Below are 25,516 nucleotides of genomic sequence, written 5' to 3' on the forward strand. Positions count from 1 at the left end.
AGAGTTTAGGAGACAAGGGTTCAGGGTTCCCAGGTCTTTTTTTTTTTTTTATAAATTTTTTATTTACTCATTTTAGAAAAGGGGGGGGGGGAGAAGGGGGAGGAGCAGAAAGCATCAACTCCCAAATGTGCCTTGACCAGGCAAGCCCAGGGTTTTGAACCGGCAGCCTCAGCATTTCCAGGTTGGTGCTTTATCCACCACAGGTCAGGCAGGTCCCCAGGTCTTACCTGAGACTCGGCCTGGTTTGGATTGCTTGTTCTTTCTCCAGTGATAGGAACACTGAGGCAACTGTCATTGTTGACCCTGCCCCAGCCTCAGTGAAATTACTAAAAAGTCTGGAAACAGATTGCTGCTGGTGGTGCAGACAGACCAGGAGTGCCTGATATGAAGTCAGCAAGCCAATGTTTTCAAGCAGAAGATTCGTTTTATCAAATGAAGTCTCGAGCAGAATCCCAGCATATAAAGCCCAAGAGGGTAACTACTCTGGTCTGACTGAAATGTACAGTTCAGAGATCATGGCCTATCTTGACTTCCTATCACAGAGGCCTCTGAGCATCTCCACAGAACCCTCGTGCCCTGTGAAACAACTAACCCCAGGGTGTCTGAGCTGAAAAGTAAAAAATAGGGGCTATAGTTTAGATAAGTTTCCCATGGCCATGCAGTGAACCCGGGTCTCCTGCATCTCAGACCAAGGGGCCTTCCCTTCACTGCCTCTCTTTCAGTGAAGCAAGACCGGAGCTACTGGCAGTTACCTGAGATGGGCATTTTTACATAGTACAAATGATTTGTTATCTGCTGAACAGCTCAAATACTTTATTGTACTGTTAAACCAGACTGGCCATCCTCAGGCTTTCACGATGGCTACAGTCCTAGGAACCTCAGCGTGTATCCTGCTTGATCCTGATTTTCTTGGGCTTGATGTTCATGCGTTTCCAGACTTCAGCTGTGGTGCGGTCTGCTTTGGTGACCCCACTGAAGTCGAATGTGGTGATATGGGGCATGGTGCACAGCACATATTGCCTGTGAGGAAGACTCGGGCTGGGGGCCAGCCCCCCAGCCAGCACCCCATTCCCTCACCACCAGCTGCTGCTTCTCCTTTGACTACAGGATTGGAGGGACTTGAGTACAGTTTGGGGGAAACATAACTTATCTTGACTGACAGCAAAAAATGCCTTAAAGTCTCTTCTCCTGTCCCTGGCCCAAGCATGGCAGAGGGATGGTGTTGGGTTTCTTGTCTGCCCTCCTGGCCCTCAGGGTAGCCCAGCTCCAGGGCAGGGCACTTACCTATACCCCTTCTCTTCCTCTATGGGGTTCCCGTGGAGTGTCAGGCTCCGGAGCCGAGGGAGCACAGCCAGCTTATTCACCTCTCCCAGGCGCTGGATGCTGTTGCCATGAAGGTAGAGGACACTCAGGTTGAAGAAAGTTGTCAGGACCTGTTGGAGGAAGAAACCGAAAGCCGGGCTGGACAGGGCTCTAGAGCTGTGTTCAGGACTGACTTGAGGGCAGAGAAGTTTTGGGAACAACTTGCTCTCCACTCCCCCTTCAACCACCCCTCATCCCCAGGCCATACTGGATGACTCCACCTACTTTCATTTACCTTTGAAGGGGTACGAGGGCATCCCACTGACCTAGGCTCTGACCTGAGGGGTAAGAAGTATGGTTTTGGGTCCTAACACTGCCACTGATTTGCCAGGTGAGTGGGCTCGCCTATCTTTCCCTGAGTTCTAGCTTCTCTTTCACTGAAGCCCTTTGGTGATCTAAGATTCTGTCACTATAAGAGACAGGATACACAGTACTGTGCTAGGTATATAAGAGAATCTTTAATAGTAGTGAAATTAAGACCACTACACCCAGGGAACAGTTTCCAAATTGTGCTCTAGCTCCTTTTCCTCTAATAGATCCTGGACAAATTTATTTCTTAAAGTTTGAGTCTGAGTTCATGAAAAATAAATGCTGTGCTTTAACTAGCTACCTCTTCCACAGAAGAACTTAACATAAGGCACAGCAGGTGCCGGATAGCAAGAGCTACAGTTTTACTTCAGCCTCCTGTGTGCCAATTGGTTTCTATACATTCTCATTTATTTCTCCTAAAACCTTTGTGATACTGGCATATTCTCATTTTTCAGACAGGGAGACTGAAGTTTTGGAGAGGGTAGGTAGGTTGTCCAAAATCACCTACTAGGGCAAATCTAAGATTTGAACTTATGTCTGATCCAACAGCCATGTGGTACCATGTTGCCTCACAGCTTTGATGAAATGTAGGAGGTGAAGAGGCTGGGGGCTAGACAGGGTTCCTTCCAGCCCACCCCAACTGGACTCCCAGGGCTGGGAACTCACAGGGTCAATGGTGGTCAGGTCGTTGAAAGACAGGTCTATCCACGCCAGGTTCTGTGGATGCTCCAGCAGCTGTGAAATTACGTGCTTGAAGTCTCTCAGCTCATTGAGGGCATTGTTGTTCAGCCACAGGGACTGGGTAAGTGACTTCCCTGACTTTGAGTGTGTTAGTGGTCGTAGCCCTGTCCTTGGTTTCTCGCTTACTAGATCTGTGGAAACAAAGTGAGGTCTGGGTATACAGTCTTTGCCTTTCTGGATCTGGGGGGATGGGAAGGCACAGCTGAGAGGTAAGCAGCCCAAGCTAACTGCAGGACCAGAGCCTGATACTTGAGTCTAGTGTGACTCTTCCAACTGTCAGTTCTAGACCCTCTTCTCACAGGGCCCAAGTGTCAGTAAGCTAAGACTAAGGGCCAAAGACTTCCCAAAATGTTGCGGTTTGTTTTGTTTTTAGAGAGAAAGAAAGCGTCAGACAGGAAGGTAGAGAGATGAGAAGCATCAACTCAATTGCACCACCTTAGTTGTTCGTTGATTGCTCTCTCATATGTGCCTTGACCGGGGGGCTCCAGCCAAGCCAGTGAGCCCTTGCTCAAGCCAGTGACCTTTGGGCGTAAGCCAGCGACCATAGGGTTATGTCTATGATCCTGTGCTCAAATAGTTTTGAACCTGGGTCCTCAGCGTCTCAGGCTGATGCTCTATCCACTGTGCCACTGCCTGGTCAGGCCCAAACTCTTGGTTAGGGTCACATGCTTCATTAGGTCTTCTGTGTATCACCTCTGTGTACATGTTTTGTGGGGATGGGGACAAAACCATTCCTTATTTGTAGATAGGAGACTAAAAACCAGAGTTGTTGGGCTTTGAGCTAAGGTGATAATGGAACAAAATCTAGAATTACCCACTGCTAGAGCCTATAGAATTCACTCTGTAACACTGATGTGCTCTCTTCATTAATGTTGAACAATTACCATGTGTCAGATATGGTATATACAATGGTGAACAAAATGAGAAAGGGTCTGTACTGCACTTTGTAAGAATAATAGAGTGAGGATGAAGCAGATGTTTGTCTGTGGACAAGCTTATATGGGCAAGATGGAAACAAACTGGAAATATAGTGTGATAAATGTTAAGTTGTGGAAGCACAGAAGAGGAGCTCGTAACCGTTTTGAGCTCACGGACGTTTCCTAGAGAAGGTGAAGCCCAAGCTGGATCTTGGTGGATTAGAAGGGTGGGAAGGGTGAGAATAGCATAAGCAAAAGCATAGAGGTATGGAACAGCATGGGTGCACATGTATGTGCTGCACAAGGGGGCAAGGAGGAAAAAGGAGAGGAGGAAGCTTGAATGCCAGGCTGACTATCTTGGACTTTTTCATAGGTGATAAGAAGTCACTGGAGGTTTTTTGGGGGTTTTTTTTTTTTTTTTGGTGACAGAGACAGAGAAGAGGGACAGGCAGGAAGGGGGAGAAGCATCAATTCTTCATTGCAGCTCCTTAGTTCTTCATTGATTGCTTTCTCCTATGTACATTGGCCAGGGGCTAGAGCAGAATGAGTGACCCCTTGCTCAAGGCAGCAACCTTTGGCTCAAAGCCAGTGACCTTGGGCTTCAGGCCAGCGACCTTTGGGCTCAAGCCAACAACTATGGGGTCATGTCTATGATCCCACGCTCAAACCAGCAACCGGGTGCTCAAGCTGGTAAGCCTGCGCTCAAGGCGGATGAGCCTGTGCTCAAGCCGGCAACCTCAGGATTTTGAACCTGGGTCCTCTGCATGCCAGTCTGACGCTCCATCCACTGCACCACCAGGCATCACTGGAGGTTTTCGAGCAAAGAAGATAATCCAATCTTTTATTTTTGTTTTTTTTGTTTTTCTTTTTGTATTTTTCTGAAGCTGGAAACGGGGAGAGACAGTCAGACAGACTCCCGCATGCGCCCGACCGGGATCCACCCAGCATGCCCACCAGGGGCAACGCTCTGCCCACCAGGGGGCGATACTCTGCCCCTCCGAGGTGTCACTCTGCCACGACCAGAGCCACTCCAGCGCCTGGGGCAGAGGCCAAGGAGCCATCCCCAGCACCTGGGCCGTCTTTGCTCCAATGGAGCCTCGGCTGCGGGAGGGGAAGAGAGAGACAGAGAGGAAGGAGGGGGGTGGAGAAGCAAATGGGTGCTTCTCCTATGTGCCCTGGCCGGGAATCAAACCCAGGTCCCCCGCACGCCAGGCCGATGCTCTACCGCTGAGCCAACCGGCCAGGGCCCAATCTTTTAATTAAGAAAGACCACTGTGGCCTTTACCCTTGGTGCCACAGTGGATAGTCTCAACCTAGAATGCTGAATTCACCAATTCAGACCCTGGGCTTGCCCGGTCAAGGCACATATGGGAAGCAACTACTATGAGGTGCTCCCTCCCACCTTTCACTCTCTCGCCTTTAAAATTAATAAAATCTAAAAATAAAAGAAAGCCTGACCTGTGGTGGTGCAGTGGATAAAGCGTCGACCTGGAACACTGAGGTCGCCGGTTCGAAACCCTGGGCTTGCCTGGTCAAGGCACATATGGGAGTTGATGCTTCCTGCTCCTCCCCCTTCTCTCTCTCTCTGTCTCTCTCTCTCACTCCTCTCTCTCTAAGAAAATCAATAAATAAAATATAAAAAAAAAAAAAAAGAACAATAAAAATAAAAGAAAAAAGCCTTAAAAGAGAAAGAAAAGACCACTCTGAAGCCCTTGCCAAATAGCTTGGTTGATTGGAGCGTTGTCCTGGAACACGAAGGTTGCCAGTTCGATGTTCCTGCCTGTCCGTCTGTCTCTCCCTGCCTCTCTAAATAAATAAATATATATGTATAAAAATAAGAAAAAGAAAGATCACTCTGGCCTGACCTGTGGTGGCGCAGTGGATAAAGCACTGACCTAGAATGCTGAGCTTGCCAGTTCAAAACCCTGGGGTTGCCTGGTCAAGGTACATATGAGAAGACATTATGAGTTGATGCTTCCCAATTCCCTACTCTCTCCCTCCTTACCTCTCTCCCTTCCTTCCTTCCTCTCTTTCTTCTCTTTTCTTTCTCTCTTTCTTTCTGTCTCTCCTCTCTCTAAAAGAAATAAATAAAATCTAAAATAGCCTGACCTGTGGTGGCGCAGTGGATCAAGCGTCTACCTGGAATGCTGAGGTCACCAGTTCAAAACTCTGGGCTTGCCCGATCAAGGCACATATGGGAGTTGATGCTATCTGCTCCTCCCTCCCTCTCTCTCTCTCTCTTTCTCTCTCTCTCTGTCTCCTCTAAAATGAATAAATAGCCTGACCTGTGGTGGTGCAGTGGGATAAAGCGTCGACCTGGAAATGCTGAGGTCGCCGGTTCGAAACCCTGGGCTTGCCTGGTCAAGGCACATATGGGAGTTGATGCTTCCAGCTCCTCCCCCCTTCTCTCTCTCTGTTTCTCCCTCTCTCTCTCCCTCTCTCTGTCCTCTCTAAAAATAAATAAATAAATAATAAAATAAAAAATTAAAATGCAAAAACAACAAATAAAAATTTTAAAAATCTAAAAATCACTCTGAAGCTTTAACATGGAGCCTGGATTTTAGGGAGTGGGTGGGACTGAAAGACCAAGATGGCTCTTTCAATCATCCAAGCAAAACGTCAAGGACAATCAGCATGACTTGATGGTTAACTAGATGTAAGGGTAGAATAACATTTAAGAGTATCACCCAGTTTCTTGTTTGGGTGACTAGGCAGATGCCAGATATATGAACTGATAAGGGGTTAAGAAGAGACATGGTTGGGCAAGTGATGATTTCAGACTTGACCTTGGTATGTCTGAGGTTCCTAAAGGTGGAGAAGCCAAGTAGGCAACTAGAGATGATGGTCTGAGACACAGACTCGAGAATAATTAGCATGGAGAGTGAACAAGTTAGAGAAACAGATGAGTCCTTAGGGATAGTAAAAGTAGGAGGCATAAGGGGAGTTCATTAAAAGAAGTTACTGAGCCTGACCAGGTGGTGACGCAGTGGATAGAGTGTCAGCCTGGGATGTTGAGGACCCAGGTTTGAAACACCAAGGTCGCTGTCTTCAGCCCAAGGTCACTGGCTTAAGCAGGGGGCCACTGGCTCAGCTGGAGCCTTCTCACTCAGGTCGAGGCACATATGAGAGCAATCAATGAACAACTAAGGTGCTGCAACTATGAGTTGATGTTTCTCATCTCTCTTGTATCTCTTTTTTTTTTTTTTTTTTTTTTATTTTAGTAAGGAGAGAGAGAGAGAAGGTGAGGAGGAGCAGGAAGCATCAACTCCCATATTCAAACCAGGTAGGCCCAGGTTTTGAACCGGCGACTTCAGCATTCCAGGCCGACACTTTACCCAGTGAGCCACCACAGATCAGGCTCTTGTCTCTCTCTTAAAAAAACAAAAAAAAATAACCCATCTAGCTTAGCCTGACCAGTGGTGGCGCAGTGGATAAAGAATTGACCTGGGACCCTTAGGTCCCAGATTCAAACCCTGAGGTTGCCGACTTGAACATGAGATCATCAATGTGATCCTATATTTGCTGGCTTGGACCCAGAGGTCGGTGGCTTGAAGCCCAAGGTCGCTGGCTTTGCTGGAGGCCGCCAGTCAAGGCACATATGAGAAGCAATCAATGAACAACTCAGTTCGCAACTACGAACTGATGTTTCTCATCTCTCTCCCTTCCTCTTTCTATCTCAGGCTAAAACAAAACAAAAATAAAAACCACATTTATATAGACACTCCTGCCCCCCTCCCTTTGACAAATGAGGTGCAGAGAGAGGATAGGCTTTGCCGAACCTCACAGCGGCCGAGCCGGGATCAGACATCAGCTCTGGCCAAGGTGACTATATTTTTCCTATTGCCCTGTTTTTGTTTACTTTTCTAAAGCTGCTTTTGTGGAAGGAAATATTTAGTGTTTGTTCATCCTGTCTAGCTTGTCTTCACCCTCCCCTCAGCTTTTACTGGACAGACTTTCTCCCACCCCCCATCCAATGTTAACTACCTGTCTTCCTCAGCTGCATGTCAGGCAGCATCCACCAGATGGCTCTCTGTCTTAGTCCTAGTGTGAGTAGTTGGAGCATGAGGTTGGGGGAAGGTGGCTGAATGGTACTGGAGAGACCCAGCACATGAAGAAACTCCTGACTCCCAGCCTCATTTTCTGACTGCAGACTCTCAAATGAAATGACAAAGATGCATAAAAGCTAAGGTCAAAATAAACCCACATATGGACTAGCATCCAGTGTGATGAGGCAGTAGCTTGGGGAATGCCACCAAGCAGAGGCGGATTTAATGGCGGGCATTAAATTGGTTTCATATGTGCAATCTTAACATTAATAGTATATAATATTTTTTATTTATTTAAAAATATGGTTAACATGTATTTTTATTTTCCCTGTTTCTTTTTTTTTAAGGGGCCCAATATTTTCTTCTGGGCCCAGGGCCTCAATCAACTTTAATCCACCTCTGCCACCAAGCCTAGGCTGACCTTAAGCTCAGGAGGAGCCACTGGTGGGATGGCATTGCCTAAAACTTGAGGCTGCCTGGGCTGCTGTGACCAAGGGTGGAGCAAGGTGTCCAGGCTGCTACCGGTTACTACTTCCCTCAGATTCCACCAGGGCACTGCATCGCCTGAGGATCTGTTGAAACTGCCTTGTTCAGAGTAGGCAAAGGAAGGGCTGGAAACTGGACCACAGATATCAACACTTGGAGAATTGGAGGTTGTTCAGCTATAAGAACTGGGGAAAGTTGATTTTGTCTTCATAACTCTGAAGGGTTACCATCCAGCTTTTTCCATGTGTCCCCAGAGAAGTTAGTAGAATTTGAAGACCTTCCTTGTGTCGTCATTCTTTAACCCATAATAAAAGGACTGGGTGGGTGTGTATGGTAAGGGACTCCCTTAATACTAGGTTTGTGAACAGAAGAGGACCATGAGTTGGAGGTAAGTACAGACTGGATGCCTTCTAAAGTCACTACCATTTCAGATTCTATGATCCATCTATTAATTAATTAATTAGCAAAGAGTGTACCAAGTACCCCCAAACTCTACTCTGTCCTCTAACCCCGATTTCTTTTTTTTTAATTTTTTAGTGACAGCTGACATTCATGGGCATTTGTATTTTATTTTATTTTATTTTTTTACAGAGTCAGAGAGAGGGATAGATAGGGACAGACAGCAGACAGGAACGGAGAGAGATGAGAAGCATCAATCATTAGTTTTTTGTTGCGGCACCTTAGTTGTTCATTGATTGCTTTCTCATATGTGCCTTGACCGCGGGCCTTCAGCAGACCGAGTAACCCCTTGCTCGAGCCAGCGACCTTGGGTCCAAGCTGGTAAGCTTTACTCAAGCCAGATGAGCCTGTGCTCAAGCTGGCAACCTTGGGGTCTCGAACCTGGGTCCTCTGCATCCCAGTCTGATGCTTTACCCACTGCACCACCACCTGGTCAGGCCTCTAACCCCAATTTCAAGTTAAGTGTTCCATAAGCTCTGGGGAACCTGAGGGGACTGGCCTTTTGGGGCATAGAGGTGCCTCTCCCTCATCCCTCCCAACACTCATCAAGGAGCATTATGCCTGGCACATATGTATACATACATGCATATATATGGATATATGCACTTAATGAAATAGGTGCTCACCCTGACTGGAGGTGGTACAGTGGATAGAGCATCAACCCAGGATGCTGAGGTCCCCAGTTCAAAACCCCAAGGTCGTTGGGCTGGAGCACGGCTTGCCAGCTTCAGCATGGGATCATCAACATTTTCCCAAGGTCGCTGGCTTGAGCAAGGGGTCACTGGCTCAGCTTGAATCCCCTAGTCATGTATAAGAAGCAATCAATGAACAACTAAAGTGAAGCAAGTATGAGTTGATGCTTCTCATCTCTCTCTAAAATAAATAAGTAAATAAACAAGTGCTCAATAGTTAACTGTTGAATGAAGGACAGGACATCTGTACTGATTATGTTTTGTGTGGTAGCATTATCCTTGGTTGTAGTAGCTTGTCTTTACCCTCATTCTGAGAACTGTACAGAGTGTAAACTACATCTCCCAGCTTAGAGCTGGGAAATCCCATGATAGGTTGGAGCCACACTTCCCTTCCTCCTCTGTCACCTTACCTATATTGTATGTACCCATTACTGTAGCTAAAATCCCTGTGAAACATGGACTACATCAATTAGAAGTGATACCATGCATAATAAAGATAACAGTAGAGCCCTGGCTAGATAGCCCAATTGGTTAGAACATTGTCCTGACATGCCAAGGTTGCAGGTTCAATCCTGTCAGGGCACATACAAGAATCAGCCCATAATGCATAAATAAACAACAACAAAATAAAGATCACAGTAGGTGTGTGTGTGCTCACTGATGACTGATGCCAACCCATGTATGCTAAACCCAAACCCAAGTAGTATCCAGTACTCGGGATAACTGTTTGCCTGTTTCCTGACATTAAAGGTGGCCACCAGTTGCCTAAGAGAAGACCAAAGCCAGATTATGGGTGTAGGGTATGTTGATACCAACCTGTGTTCTGTGAAGGTAGATATACTGAAACACTTATGAGACCAGGTAACAAATGCTAGGGGCAGCAGAACTTCCATGGGAGGAAGCATACTCTCTTGAGAATATGATATTGCTGAGACACTGAAGGATAAAGTGGGAATCAGCATGGGCAGTGCTGGAACCTGCAGCATGTGTGGGTAATAATGGAATAAACTTTGCTATGACTGGAATGAGTATAAAATGTCAATAAATATTCAAAGTGGAAACAGGCCAGTTTGTTAATAAGACCCCCACTGCCCCCATGTTTTACTGGTGATCAGAACAGTGTCCTCAACTGGGGAGATAGGATTCTGCATGTTGGCTGGGAATCTGCTGCAGGCCATGTTTCCTTTCATTAGTTTCTTCCTTTCCAGGTAAAAACAAACTATTGGCTGACAGACTGGCTTTCCAGCTTTCTTCTACCTGACTTTCTTGCTCTAGCCTGTCTTTTGAAGGTGATCCATTATCCTTAGAGCCCCCTGGTTCCTTTCAGTTTTTCTGCTAATATACTTTTTTTTTTGAGAGGAGGGGAGATAGATTCCCACATGTGCTCCAACCTGTATTTACCTGGTAACCCCCATCTGGGGCTGATGCTTGAATCAACTGAGCTATCTTCAGTACCTGTAGCCAACGCTCAGACCAGCTGAGCCACTGGCTGTGAGAAAAGAAGAGAGAGAGAAGGGGGAGGGAGGGGAAGAGAAGTACATGGTTGCTTCTCATGTATGCCCTGACCGGGGATCAAACTCAGGACATCCGCATGCCAGGCCAACACTTTATCCACTGAGAAAACCAGTCAGGGCCAGATTTACTGCTAATATTTTTTTAATTATTTATTTTTGTGTGTGTGATAGAGAGAGGGACAGATGGGGACGGACAGACAGACAGGAAGGGGGAGAGATGAGAGGCATCAATCCGTTGCGGCTCCTTAGTCTCCTTAGTTGTCATTGATTGCTTTCTCATATGTGCCTTGACCAGGGGGCTACTGCAGAGCCAGTGACCACTTGCTCAAGCCAGTGACCTTGGGCTCAAGCCAGCGACCCCGCGCTCAACCTGGTGAGCCTGCACTTAAGCTGGCGACTTTGGGGTTTCAAACCTGGGTCCTCCACATCCCTGTCCAATGCTCTACTTACTGCACCACTGCTTGGTCAGGCTTTCTGCTAATTTTTTAAAAGGCCAAACACTTCCACTCCCCACCTCCCTTTATTTTACTCCTCTCAGAAAAGACAACAAATCTGCAAGCACATGGAAAGAATCTTCAGGCTTTTAAGTAGAAGACTGATTTCTCCCTAGGGACCACACCCAGCCTGCTGCCATGGTGAGTGGAGTGCTGGACTCTGTGAGCTGACCTTGAATCACATGGATGCTTCGGAAGGAGTAGTCAAGAGGAGGCTCTTGCACTGAAGTGTTCATATGGTCCTTTTTGCTCATAGCTCAGGCCATCATTTGTCAGGTGTAAGCATGGGCCCTGGAATCCGGGTTCAGCCTGGGAGTACAGAGAAGGACTGGTATTCCAGGTAGAAGGGTCACAGGTTTCCCCATTGCTCTCCCCCCTGTTTTACACCCTCTATTACTCCAACCTGGCTGCATTTCTATTTTAAGATACTAATCATGAGTCTTTGCATTTGTAGGGCACTTCCTACTTCTCAGAGTACCTTCATATCCCTTAGAGCTCATTGATAGTTATAACACCCATTTCTGCTTTCCAGATGAAGAAACTGAGACCCCGAGGTGAAAGCACTTGCCCAAAGTTAAGCCAGTGAGTCAGTTGTGGGCTGCAATCCTAGTCTCCTGAAACCTATACTGAAGTCCTTTCTGTTGCTCCACAAGCAGTGACTATGGTCTTGGTACCTACCCTCTGGTAACATCAACTGGGCTGTTCTATTGCTTAACAAACCCCTAAGAATATGCATTGGATCTGGTGTCTGACAGCCTTTGTCTTCTGACCCAGATGGGGATTTTCTGCTTTCTCTGCTCAGCTTGTCTGTCAGCCCCATCATCTTTTCATTAAAAGACCCTACTTTCTGCCCTGGCTGGTTGGCTCAGCGGTAGAGCGTCGGCCTGGCGTGCGGGGGACCCGGGTTCGATTCCCGGCCAGGGCACATAGGAGAAGCGCCCATTTGCTTCTCCACCCCCACCCCCTCCTTCCTCTCTGTCTCTCTCTTCCCCTCCCGCAGCCAAGGCTCCATTGGAGCAAAGATGGCCCGGGCGCTGGGGATGGCTCCTTGGCCTCTGTCCCAGGCACTAGAGTGGCTCTGGTTGCGGCAGAGCAACGCCCCGGAGGGGCAGAGCATCACCCCCTGGTGGGCGTGCTGGGTGGATCCCGGTTGGGCGCATGCGGGAGTCTGTCTCTCCCCGTTTCCAGCTTCAGAAAAATAAAAAAAAAAAAAAAAAAAAAAAAGACCCTACTTTGAGCCACATCCTTAATATAGTCATATGTATTTAAGCACACACATACAAAACAGGAACCTACTTCCCTGGCACTCACCTGTCACTGATGTCTGAAACTCCACCATTAGGGATTCATTCCTTTGGGTTCAGGGATTGTTCCCTGTTAAAATGCAAATATCCCTTGAGAAGGGTGAACACAATGTTATCACTCGTTTACAATGTAGTATGAATGGTTTTATCATATTTCTTCCAATTTGTTGGCTTAAATAAAGCTGAGATAGGCCCTGGCCGGTTGGCTCAGTGGTAGAGCGTCGGCCTGGCGTGCAGAAGTCCCGGGTTTGATTCCCGGCCAGGGCACACAGGAGAAGCGCCCATCTGCTTCTCCACCCCTCCCCCTCTCCTTCCTCTCTGTCTCTCTCTTCCCCTCCCGCAGCAAGGCTCCATTGGAGCAAAGATGGCCCGGGCACTGGGGATGGCTCCTTGGCCTCTGCCCCAGGCGCTAGAGTGGCTCTGGTCGCAACAGAGTGATGTCCCGGAGGGGCAGAGCATCGCCCCCTGGTGGGCGTGCCGGGTGGATCCCGGTCGGGCGCATGCGGGAGTCTATCTGACTGTCTCTCCCCATTTCCAGCTTCAGAAAAATACAAAAATAAATAAATAACCTTTTAAATTCCTGTGGGGTGTTTGATTTTTGTTTGTTTGTTCCATTTAAAAAAAATAAATAAAGCTGAGAATTTTTCAAGAGGCTGGGCAGAACCATGAGAACACTACTCACCTGGGCAGAACAGCTGAAAACACATTTTTATAGAGGGGTTTTGTATGTGACACAAGCAAGACAAATGGACTGACAAGGACAAGTATATGTCCCAGTCAACCTCCCCTTCCTTACTCTATCCAATGCCATCACCTTTTTTGCATTTACTATTTCACCTGGTTTCCAAAGAGATTTGAGGTAGTTTAACATCACGCTCAAAACAGGATGATTTGTAGAAAGGAACTTGCAACAGAAATACAGTGAATGTTACCAATACATATATAATTACTTCACATATGTAATTAAAAATTTCTAGTAGCCATAAAAAGAAAAGTCAAAAGAAACAGAGAAAGCCTGACCTGTGGTGGCGCAGTGGATAAAGCGTCGACCTGGAACGCTGAGGTCGCCGGTTTGAAACCCTGAACTTGCCTGGTCGAGGCACATATGGGAGTTGATGCTTCCTGCTCCTCCCCCCCTTCTCTTTCTCTCTCTCTTTCCCTCTCTCTTCCCTCTCTAAAATGAATAAATAAAAAGAAAAAAAATTAAAAAAAAAAAAAGAGAGAGCCATGGCTGGGTAGCTCAGTTGGTCAGAGGTCAGAGCATTGTTCTGATATGCCAAGGTTGCTGGTTTGATCCCTGGTCAGGGCACATACAAAAGTCAACCAATAAATGTATAAATAAGTGGAACAAATCAATGTTTCTCTCCCCTCTCCCTTTCTAAAATCAGCAAATAAATTTTAAAAGAAACAGGGAAGTTAAATTTAATCATATATTTTATTCTAATATATGTGTCATTCAAAATATAACCACTTTTTTTTCTTTTTTTTTTTAAGGAGAAAGAGAGAGAGACATTAATTTGTTGTTTAATGGTTGATTTTTTTTTTTTTTTACAGAGACAGAGAGTTGGAGATAGACAGGGACGGAGAGATGAGAAGCATCAATCATCAGCTTTTCTTGCGCGTTGTGACACCTTAGTTGTTCATTGATGGCACTTCCATATGTGCCTTGATGTGGGCCCTCACCAGACTGAGTAACCCCTTGCTCAAGCCAGCGACCCTGGGTCCAAGCTGGTGAGCTTTGCTCAAACCAGATGAGCCCGCACTCAAGCTGGCGACCTCGGGGTCTTGAACCTGTCTCCACATTATAGTCCGATGCTCTATCCACTGCACCACCGCCTGGTCAGGCATATAATCACTATTTAAAACTGATATATTTTACACTTGTAGCACATCCCAATTTGGACAAAATACCTATCAATTGTTCAATAGCTACATATGACTAGAGGCTACCATACTGGACAGCATGAATGTAGAAAATCAAAACATGGAAGAGAAAGATTAGAAGCCAAATTAAAGGAAGAGAGAGATGTACCAAAGAATTAGGAAATGAGGCCTATATTTAGCTCTGAAATTCCTGGCACCCAAAGTCAAAAGGAAAAACATTAGGATATGTGGTTCTCATCATTTGATTCAAAGAAACAATTTGTATGTAGAAACAATGAAGTTTGAAAATGTTCTTAAGATGGAATTTCTTTTAAAAACTATAGAGTTGATAGTTTGTAATTTAGCTTAAGCTTACTAGAGTTCAAGTATTGTAAATTTGTGCGTGTGTGTGTGATTTAACATATGCAAGGATAAAGTTTACAAGTTTAGAGCAGTGATTTTCAACTTTTTTCATCTTGTGGCACACATAGACAAATGACTAAAATTCTACAGCATAGCAAAAAATATATTCTTTGCTGATCTGACAAAAAAAATAGGCATAACTTCAATTCATTCACATTGGATGGCTACTGTCATTTTTTTATTTGACAATCTGAAGGAAAAGAGGTCAGTGCCCCTGACTTGTAAGGTATTGCATGTTTTAAAAAATCTCACAGCATACCAGTTAAAAATTGCTGGTTTAGTCTGACCAGGCAGTGGCGCAGTAGATAAGAGTGTTGACCTGGGACGTTGAGGACCCAGGTTCGAAATCCCGAGGCTTGAGTGTGGGCTCGTCTGGTTTGAAGCCGAAGGTTGCTAGCTTGAGCCCAAAGGTAACTGGATTGAGCAAGGGGTCACTGGTTCAGCTGGAGCCCCCTCCGCTGTCAAGGCACATATGAGAAAGCAATCAATGAACAACTAAAGTGCTGCAACAAGTTGATGTTTCCCATCACTCTCCCTTCCTATCTGTCCCTGTTTGTCCCTCTCTATCTCTCAAAGAAAAGAAAATCACTAGTTTAGAGGAATAGGAAAGTGAATGTTTTCCTCTCTAAAAGCAGCAGTCTCAAGTGAGCTTTGGAGAAGTTCAGTCTTAAGTCACTTAACAGCTGAATTCTGTTGTTGCATGTGGAACTGACCAGGTGGGCATGGGTTGTTGATTAGGGAGATCTAAATCTTTTAGATACAAATCTACAGACAGACAACAAAGAACACAATGTTCTTTCCTAGAAATAGAGGAACCTAACATGTTCTCATCAATACAGAAGCCCAGGCCCTGGCCGGTTGGCTCAGTGGTAGAGCGTCGACCTGGCGTGCAGAGGTCCTGGGTTCGATTCCCGGCCAGGGCACACAGGAGAGGCGCCCATCTGTCTCTCCACCCCTCCCCCTCTCCTTCCTCTCTGTCGCTCTCTTCCCGTCCCACAGCGAGGCTCCATTGGAGCAAAGATGGCCCGGGGGTGCGCTGGGGATGGCTCCTTGGCCTCTGCCCCAGGCGCTAGAGTGGCTCTGGTCACGGCAGAGCGACACCCTGGAGGGGCAGAGCTTCGCCCCTGGTGGGCGTGCCGGGTGGATCCCGGTCGGGCGCATGCGGGAGTCTGTCTGACTGTCTCTCCCCGTTTCCAGCTTCAGAAAAATACAAAAAAAAAAAAAAAATACAGAAGCCCGTTCCACTTGAAAATCTACAAAAGTCTGATGCCTTTGCGCAAGATTGGATACTTTTCCCAAATTAAGATCTGGGTTAGGACCCCAGAGTTCTGCACTACTAGACATGAATTTTAGCTTAAAATATTAAGGCCAGGCTGTGAGCTAGTATTTTATCTTACTCATCATCTATCACAGAAACTAGTTTACATCAAGCAATCAGGAAATGTTTGTGAGACGAATGAATGAGAAACTGCCAAATACAGGATTTCTGTTTTTGGAGTGTTGAGGCTAAGCTGCTTGTTCTAACAATTTGCTTTGAGGTTCAGCTATTTCGGTCCACACCTCATTCACAGTTAAGATAGACAATTCAATTCTGCAAGCATTTGTTGAGTGTCTGCCACCCTGTGCCTGACAAGAATGGAAGAAGTCAAGATACAAATAATAGAACCCATGACACAGAATGACCTACTGGGTTTCTGTTAACTGTGGCAAACGGGCCTACATCCAGTTCTAACAGCTGCCTACTTAGTGAATACTCTCTTGTTTCAATGTATCCTTTTCTTATTTTTATTTTTTAGCGACAGAGACAGAGAGAGGGACAGATAGGGACAGACAGGAAGGGAGTGAGATGAGAAACATCAATTTTTCTTTGCAGCTCTTTAGTTCATTGATTGCTCTCTCATATGTGCTTTGACTGGGGGCTACAGCAGAGCAAGTGACCCCTTGCTCAAGCCAGCAACCTTGGGCTTCAAGCCAGTGACCTTTGGGCTCAAGCCAGCGACCATGGGGTCATGTCGCTGGCTTGAGCCAAGCAACCCCATGCTCAGGCTGGTAAGTCTGTGCTCAAGCTGGAAGAGCACACACTCAAGCCAGTCACCTTGGGGTTTTAAACCTGGGTCCTCTGTGTCCCAGTCCAATGCTCGATCCACTGCACCACTGCCTGATCGGGCTAGTGTACCCTTTTAAAAAATATATATATTCTTTTTTTTTTTTTTTTTTTTTTTTTACAGAGGCAGAGATAGGGACAGACAGACAGAACGGAGAGAGATGAGAAGCATCAATCATCAGTTTCTCGTTGCGCGTTGCGACTTCTTAGTTGTTCATTGATTGCTTTCTCACATGTGCCTTGACCGCGGGCCTTCAGCAGACCGAGTAACCCCCTGCTGGAGCCAGCGACCTTGGGTCTAAGCTGGTGAGCTCTTTGCTCAAGCCAGATGACCCCCGCGCTCAAGCTGGCGACCTCGGGGTCTCGAACCTGGGTCCTTCCGCATCCCAGTCCGACGCTCTATCCACTGCGCCACCACCTGGTCAGGCAAAAAATATATATTCTTTATTCTTTTTTTAAAAATTCATTTTAGAGAGGAGAGAGAGAGAGAGAGAGAAAGAGAGAGAAGTGGGGGAGGAGCAGGAAGCATCAACTCCCATATGTGCCTTGACCAGAGAAGCCCAGGGTTGCGAACTGGCAACCTCAGCGTTCCAGGTGGATACTTTATCCACTGCGCCACCACAGGTCAGGCTAGTGTACCCTTTTTTTTTTTTTTGTATTTTTCTGAGGTTGGAAACGGGGAGGCAGTCAGACAGACTCCTGCATGCGCCCGACCGGGATCCACCTGGCATGTCCACCAGGGCGCAATGCTCTGCACATCTGGGGCATAGCTCTGCCGCAATCAGAGCCATTCTAGCGCCTGAGGCAGAGGCCACAGAGCCATCCTCAGCGCCTCGGCAAACTTTGCTCCAATGGAGCCTTGGCTGCGGGAGGGAAAGAGAGAGAGAGAGAGAGAGAGAGAAAGGAGAGGGAGAAGAGTGGAGAAGCAGATGGGCGCTTCTCCTGCCCTGGCCGGGAATCGAACCCGGGACTCCCGCACGCCAGGCCGACGTTCTACCACTGAGCCAACTGGCCAGGGCCAAGTGTACCCTTTTTGATGAATACTTTCCAGATAAAATTGTTCAATGTGTCCTATGTTAGATTGATTCCCTTCATGGTCCCTGTTCATGATCTATTTCCATCCCTTCTGCCCTAATACTCTGATGCTGGGCTCAGTCAAGTGACTTGCTTAGACCAATGGGATGTTGGTCTACATGAAACAAATAGAAGCTCAAAGAGAGGGCTTGCCCTCTTGCTCTTTGCCAGTGCCAAGAAAACACGGTTAGTCTGATGGAGGGATATAAGACACATGTACAGGTGGAAGATATGTGAAAGAAAGTGAGTGAGTGATCCCCCCCGAGGCTGTCCTAGACCAGCCTATAGTCAGCCTACCCCAAGTAAAGATCAGGAGAGTCACCTAACTCCCAGGTGACTGTAGACACATGAATGAGCCCAACCAAGACCAGAAGAAACATGGCTGACTCAGAGTTAGAAGCAATAAAAAAATGCTTATTGTTTTAAGTCACTATGTTTTTGGATGGTTTGTTTTACATCAATAGCTACCATATTCCCCCACATATAAGATGCTCCCATGTATAAGGCGCACCTTAATTTTGGGGTTTAAAAGTTGGAAAAAATAATATATTACATAAAGTTATTGAACTCAAGTTTTATTCATCATAAAATTCATACTAATACTCATCACTGTCAAAACTCCAATCCATTAGCTTGTCCTCATCTGTGTCTGATGACGAATCACTGTCTTCAACAATGAGCGCAGAAACAAGTGCAAAAAAGCGAGAAATGCAAGTAAAAAAAACTACAACCACTGTATAAGACGCGTCCAGTTTTTAGACCCCAAATTTTTCGAAGACAGTTGTGTCTTATACATGGGGAGATACAGTAACTGATAGATGCCTCACTGTACTTTTAACAAAATTTTATCATAGCTTGTTTTCTCAACTCTAAAAGAGACAAAACCTATCTTGAGAGCTCTTCTATGTCCTGTGGCAGGTACTCAATAAATTGAAGCAGCTGTACTCTCTATACTCATTTTTTTTTATTTTAATTTTTTTTTTTTTTGTATTTTTCTGAAGCTGGAAACGGGGAGGCAGACAGACTCCTGCATGTGCCTGACAGGGATCCATCCGGCACGCCCACCAGAGGGCGATGCTCTGCCCATCCGGGGTGTCGCTCTGTCGAGACCAGAGCCATTCTAGCGCCTGGGGCAGAGGCCAAGGAGCCATCCTCAGCGCCTGGGCCATCTTTTGCTCCAGTGGAGCCTCAGCTGCAGGAGGGGAAGAGAGAGACAGAGAGGAAGGAGAGGGGGAGGGGTGGAGAAGCAGATGGGCGCCTCTCCTGTGTGCCCTGGCCAGGAATTGAACCCGGGACTTCCACACGCCAGGCCGACGCTCTACCACTGAGCCAACCAGCCAGGGCCTATACTCATTTTTAAAATTATTTTTTATTTTAGTGAGAGGAGGGGAGGCAGAGACAGACTCCTGCATGTGCCCCACCCAGGATCCACTCAGCAGTCCCACTAGGGGGGCAATGCTCTCCCCATCCAGAACCCTTGTTCCTTTGCAACTGGAGCCATTTTTAAGCGCCTGAGGTGGAGGCCATGGAGCCATCCTCAATGCCTGGGGCCAACTTGCTCTAATCAAGCCTTGGTTGCAGGGGGGGAGGAGAAAAGAGAGAGAGAGAGAGAGAGAGAAGCGAGAGGGGGAAGGGTGGAGAAGCAGATGGACGCTTCTCCTGAGTGCCCTGACAGGGAATTGAACCCGAGACACCCACATGCCGGGCTGATGCTCTACTACTGAGCAAACCAACCAGGGCCTCTATACTCATTTCTTAATAACCTACTTTCTATTTCTTGTAAGCTTGAGGACAGGGTTAGAAGTCAGAATGAAAGAAGAAATGAAAATAAATGAATGGTGTCTTCAAGGTGTCACACAGTGAGTCTGACTGCTGGGGTGAATGGACAAAGACTTTAGGCTGCCTTGCTCACACCAGTGGCTGTTTTTGGATTCAGCCTTTCCTATCTGTTATTCTGCCTCATGATCAGAAGCTAGTCAGATCCGAGTGCCTTCCTCATCTGTCCAGGCTGACTTGATGAATGACAGGGTTAGGAGTATACCTACCTTGTTTTGGAATTTTTCTTTTCCAAATTGGAAATATTTTTTATTTCTTTTTAAAAAGTTAACATGATTGCTGAATAAAGTCAGACAACATACAGAAGTACATCAAATAGAAACTAAAAGCCTCACTCTCCAAAATCAATCAATTAAATTTGGGTATATAATCTCCTAGACGCAGGGGTCCCCAAACTTTTTACACAGGGGGCCAGTTCACTGTCCCTCAGACCGTTGGAGGGCCGCCACATACAGTGCTCCTCTTACTAACCACCAATGAAAGAGGTGCCCCTTCCAGAAGTGCAGCGGGGGGCCAGATAAATGGCCTCAGGGGGCCGTAGTTTGGGGATGCCTGTTAGAGGATATAGTTAACAAAATTATATTTTTAGCATATTTTTTAAACATTAAATTTTTTTTTTAATTTATTGATTTTAGGAAGGGAGGGGGAGAGAGAAAGAGAAAAAGAGAGAAAAACATTGATCTATTTCTGTATGTGCCCTGACTGGGGATTGAACTGGCAACTTTTACTATGAGGACAACACTCTAACCAACCAAGCTATCTGACCAGGTCCAAAATATGTACATTTATATTTTTGAGGTTTTATTGATTGATTTTAGATAGAAGAGAGAGAGAAAGGTGTGTGGCAGGGAGGGAGCAGGAAATATCAACTTGTAGTTGCTTCCCATACGTGCCTTGACCCGGCAAACCTGGGGTTTCCAATCGTGACCTGAGCTCTTCAGGTTGATGCTTTACCCACTGTGCTACCACAGGTCAGGCCAAAATTATGTATATTTTAAAATAAACGCACAGTCTATTTCTTCGTAATTTTTTTAAAAAAGAGACAAGAAGGAAGAGAGATGAGAAGCATCAACTTGTTGTGGCACTTTAGTTGTTCATTGATTGCTTCTCATACATGCCTTAACTGGGGGGGGGGGGTGGCTCAGGTGGAACCAGTGACCTTGGGCTTCAAGCCAGCAACCTTTGGGCTCAAGTCAGCGACCATGGGACCATGTCTATGATCCCACGCTCAAGCTGGCAAGCCTGCACTCAAGCTGCACAAGCCCATGGTCAAGCCAGTGACCTTGGGGGTTTTGAACCTGGGACCTCAGTGTCCCAGGTCAATGCTCTACCCACTGTGCCACCACTGGTCAGGCATCTCTCTTACTCTTTTTATTTTTATTGTACCTTTCTGAAGTTGGAAACAGGGAAGCAGTCAGACAGACTCCTGCATGCGCCAGACCGGGATCCACCTGGCACGCCCACCAGGGGGCAATGCTATGCCCATCTGAGGCATCGCTCTTTTGCAACCAGAGCCATTCTAGCACCTGAGGCAGAGGCCACAGAGCCATCCTCAGTGCCCAGGGCCAACTTTGCTCCAATGGAGCCTTGGCTGCGGGAGGGGAAGAAAGAGACAGAGAGGAAGGAGAGGGGGAGGGGTGGAGAAGCAGATGGGCACTACTCCTGTGTGCCCTGGCCGGAAATCGAACCCTGGACTTCTGCACGCCAGGCCGATGCTCTACCACTGAGCCAATCGGCCAGGGCTCTCTTACTCTTTTTAATAGTTGCAGAATATTCCATAGAATTTGTGTGTACCCTACTTGAACTTTATTTAGTTAATTTAACTTTATTTAACCAGTTCCCAGTTGATGGAAATTTGTTTTCAGTGTTTGGAAATTACTAACAATTGCAATTTGACTTGATAGCCTATATTCCCTTCTTCTCTCAGGTAAGCAGCAACATGATGGTACAGGAAGCTCTGAGGAATAATCAGATGAGATCCTAAAGGAGATTCAGTGGCTTGACCTAGAGAGGGTTTCTGTATATGGGCTACAGGTAGACAAAAAATCAAAGAATATCATGAAAATCCCTGCCCAGATAGCTCGGTTGGTTGGAGTTCATTCTGAAGCACAGAGGTTGCTGGTTCAATCCCTGTCAGGGCACATACAGGAACAGATCTCTCTCTCCCTTCCTCTCTTGCTAAAATCAGTAAGTAAAAAATTAAAAAAGACACAGAGTCATGAAAAGTGCCAAATGATTTGTGTTCTGGGAAGTTATCTTTCCAGGTGCCAAAAGGAGGCCTAAGATTGAACTTCCTGCCCACCTCTCTACTACCATCTCTTATCCTCACCTCCAATTCTGCTTTTCCACCAACCACCAAATGCAGTTACTTGAAATTCCCTCATCTACCTCTGGGCACATCCTGCTTTCTTTCTTTGGAATATAGTTTCTTCCTCCTCTTGCCTTGCTAATTCTTACTTTAAGATTCAGCTTGGGTTTCGTCTTTTCTGAAGAGCCTACTCTTATGTCCAAATCTTGGATGTGGAACTTCTCTTCTGGGGTCCCAAAACACCCCATACTTACAGCCATGGTACCTCGCAACACTAGGATGATCTGCTTACTATTTGTATGTCCATAAACTCCACCTGGGAAGGAACTATGTTTTTCTTATAATTATATCCCTAGAAGTGGGGACAAATAGTAGATGATTAACAAATACATTAAAAATTGCTACAGTGAATAATGCTATAAAGGAGAGGGACATGAGGTTACTAAAACTGAGGGAGCTGACTTGGTCTGAGCAGTCAAGGAAGACATTATCTTTTTAAAAATTTTTATTATATTTTTATTTTAAGGGGAGACATTTTTTAGAGAAGATATTGAGGATAAGTACAAATTAACTGTAGTTGGGGTTGGGGGGAGTGAACATTCCAGTCAGAAATAACAGGCTCTATGGTAAGAGGTTACTTATAAATTTTGAAAACCTTAGAAAAGGTCATATCTGCCCTGGCCGGATAGCTTGGGTGGTTAGAGCATTGTCCCAAAGTGCAGAGGTTGCTGGTTTGATCCCCAGTCAGGGCACATACAGGAACAGATCTATGTTCATCTCTCTCTCTCTTTCCCTTTCTCTCTCGCTAAAAAAAATAAAGGCATGACTGTGATGGCGCAGTGGATAAAGCACCCCTTGAATGCTGAGGTCGCCGGTTCAAAACCCTGGGCTTGCCTGGTCAAGACACATATGAGAGTTGATGCTTCCTGCTCCTCCCCGCTTTCTCTTTCTTTCTCATCTCTCTCTCTCTCCTCCTCTCTAAAAGAAAAAAAAAATTAGCAGTCTTAAAAAACATAAAGCTTGAACAGGCAGTGGTACAGTGGATCCAGTGTTGGCCTGGGATGCAGAGGACACAGGTTCAAAACCCTGAGGTCACCTTGAGCATGGGCTCACCAGCTTGAGCCAAAAGGTCGCTGGCTTGAAACCCAAGGTCGCTGGTTTGAGCAAGGGGTCGCTGGTTCAGCTGGAGCCCCCCAGTCATTGCACATATGAGAAAGCAGTCAATGAACAACTAAGGTGCCGCAACAAAGAATTGATGCTTCTCATCTCTCTCTCTCTCTTCATGTCTGTCTGTCCCTGTCTCTCTATCTCTCTTCCCCTCTTCCCCCCAAAAAATCAATAAATAAACTTTTTTTTAAAGGCCATATTCTGAAGGGAATAAAAGGAGGGGTGGGCATGTTGCTTGATGCTAAGAGCAACAGGAAGCCACAAGGTAACTTTTTAAATGGGGGTGGGATGGGGAACATGAACAATATCAAATTTCCATTTTTGAAGGATTACTCTAGTTGCAGTATGCAAAATGGCTGGGAAGGAAGGATGTGGCGAGAGGAGTATAGAGGTAAAGCTGACAGGATTTAATGATGGTGGTAAATGTAAGAGGTATTAACGATAACTTTTTAAAAAGATTTTATTTATTCGTTTTTTAATGAGGAAAGAGAGAGAGAAGGCAGGGAAGAGCAGGAAGCATCAACTCCCACATGTGCCTCGACCAAGCAAGCCCAGGGTTTTGAGCCGGCGACCTCAATGTTCCAGGTCAATGCTTTAACCACTGTACCACCTCAGGTTAGGTTGATATTAAGGATTAATCTTGGGTTTGGCTTCAGTAATCATGGATAGAGGTTAGAACACTGGAAGAAATCCAGGCCTGGAGAACATAAAGATTATGAGTTCAATTGCAGACATGTTGAGTTTGAGTTGTCTATGACATATCCTGAAGGAGATGTTGAAGAGGCAATTAGCTATACAGACCTGGAGCATAGAGATGACAGCTGGACTGGAGCTATACATTTGTATACATCTGCCTACAGGTGGTAAAGGAAGTTGTGCACGTAGATAGAAATACCCGAGGATAGTGAAGTGGGTGGGATGTGGGCCTAGGATCAAGCCTGGGGGAACTCTAAGACTGACCAATCAGGGTCAGCTAGAAGCCAGCCAGAAACCAGCGGATCATGGCAGCATCAGGTGGGTGCTGTGTAGCCAGACTGTTTCCTGTTTCTGTTTGATTTCCACTGTCTTCAGTCTCTCTAGTTCCCTTTCCCATTTAAACTTTCAAGGAAGGCCCTGAACAGGTAACTTAGCCGGTTAGCACCTTGTCCTGATACACAAAAGTTGCAGGTTTGATCCCTGGTCAGGGTACATACAAGAATCAACCAATGGATGCATAAATAAGAGGAAAAACAAATCAGTTTCTCTATATAAAATCTATGAAAATAAAACTTTCAAGAAAGGATCTGAAACTCATTCAGGCTGAACTGTAAATAATCCCATGGTTTCTTTGCCCTGCGGCAGTTCCTATTCCGTGGAACAAGTCCTTAAACTAGAGAGGCTGTAGGCTCAAGTTAGAGACTTGGCTGGAGATTGGCAAACTGGGGTCTAGACCTAGCCCTCACTGACTTGGTGTGTGGCCTTGGGCAAGTAACTGTGCCTCTCTGGGTTTCAGTTTTCCAGTCTGTGAAATGGGGATAAACATCCTTGATTCACAAAGCTCAAAAGAGACAATGGATATGAAAGGGCTGGCTAAATTACTAAATGTAATACAGATCTGTTATGAAGACTGTAAAAGGAATGAAGCTCTAACTGTAGAGCTTTGAGAAGCAGACCATGGAGGAGGGGTACTTTGGGGACAGGACCCCTAATAAGTGTGTGGAAAGATCCTGCTCAGACTCTGAGGAGGCTTTCCCCTGGGGTCTTCCTGCTTGGAAAGGGCAGTGTAAGCCCCATAAAGTTTCTTACATCTCCAGGATTAGGGCCTATGATTTATTCTAACGCTATTCCCATATCTTGAAGACCCTGGGTCTCAGTTCATCAGGAAAACCAACCCTATGTCTGGGCGTTTCATATCTCCCAGTGTCATGGATCTGAGGCATTTGGATTAGGGAGCCCCATGTTTGTGATGGAAAGAATCACACTCTGGAATCTGTATAGGTGGTATCTCAGCGTCCCCCGCCCCCGTCTATCCCTTATGGGTGTTGTGTTCTGTTCACTGTGAAAGAGGGTAAAGGTTTGTAGAAGGGGAGTCTCACTTTCCACAGAAAGTGCTCCTCTCCTCTCCACAGAGCTCTTGTTGCCTAGAACGGGTTTCCTATTTTCCCGGCCCACTCACCCGCACTTGCCGACCCTCCAGCCTCCGCGTTTCACTCACTACCTCAGGGTTCCCAGCGCAACTCCATGGTAACTACCTTCTCCACTACCTCTTGGCCGACGCCGTAAACATTGCCGCAATGCCTACCGGGAGCTGTAGCTTTCAGGGGCGGGGCTTCAAAGCCGCGGAGGTGCTAGGATTTGTAGTCTTTGCCCTCCAGTGGGGGGCTGGGGTCCGGAAGTCGGGACACCCCTTCTTTTACCCGAGTGGCCCTCACACTTCC

The 25,516-nt window shown here is 46.3% G+C and overlaps 1 protein-coding gene across 11 annotated transcripts; it reads right to left on the reverse strand.

Moving 5' to 3' along the window:
* Positions 1-28: 28 nt before the first annotated feature.
* Positions 29-25,507, reverse strand: LRRC51 (leucine rich repeat containing 51). Of its 11 annotated transcripts, none has more exons than XM_066250647.1 (8): positions 25,255-25,364; positions 17,084-17,132; positions 14,870-15,068; positions 12,332-12,394; positions 11,193-11,329; positions 2,338-2,543; positions 1,285-1,433; positions 29-1,020 (listed from the first exon to the last, which is right to left on the reverse strand). In XM_066250647.1, exons 5-8 carry the CDS (start codon positions 11,272-11,274, stop codon positions 879-881), a joined length of 579 nt encoding a protein of 192 aa, XP_066106744.1. In that variant the 5' UTR covers positions 11,275-11,329; positions 12,332-12,394; positions 14,870-15,068; positions 17,084-17,132; positions 25,255-25,364; the 3' UTR covers positions 29-878. The 11 variants fall into 11 exon arrangements, with proteins under 11 accessions (XP_066106744.1, XP_066106729.1, XP_066106745.1 ...); XM_066250632.1 differs by having other exon boundaries at positions 16,948-17,132; XM_066250648.1 differs by lacking the exon at positions 17,084-17,132.
* Positions 25,508-25,516: the final 9 nt, after the last annotated feature.

Source organism: Saccopteryx bilineata, chromosome 1, assembly GCF_036850765.1.
Source record: "Saccopteryx bilineata isolate mSacBil1 chromosome 1, mSacBil1_pri_phased_curated, whole genome shotgun sequence".
Classification (NCBI taxonomy): domain Eukaryota; kingdom Metazoa; phylum Chordata; class Mammalia; order Chiroptera; family Emballonuridae; genus Saccopteryx; species Saccopteryx bilineata.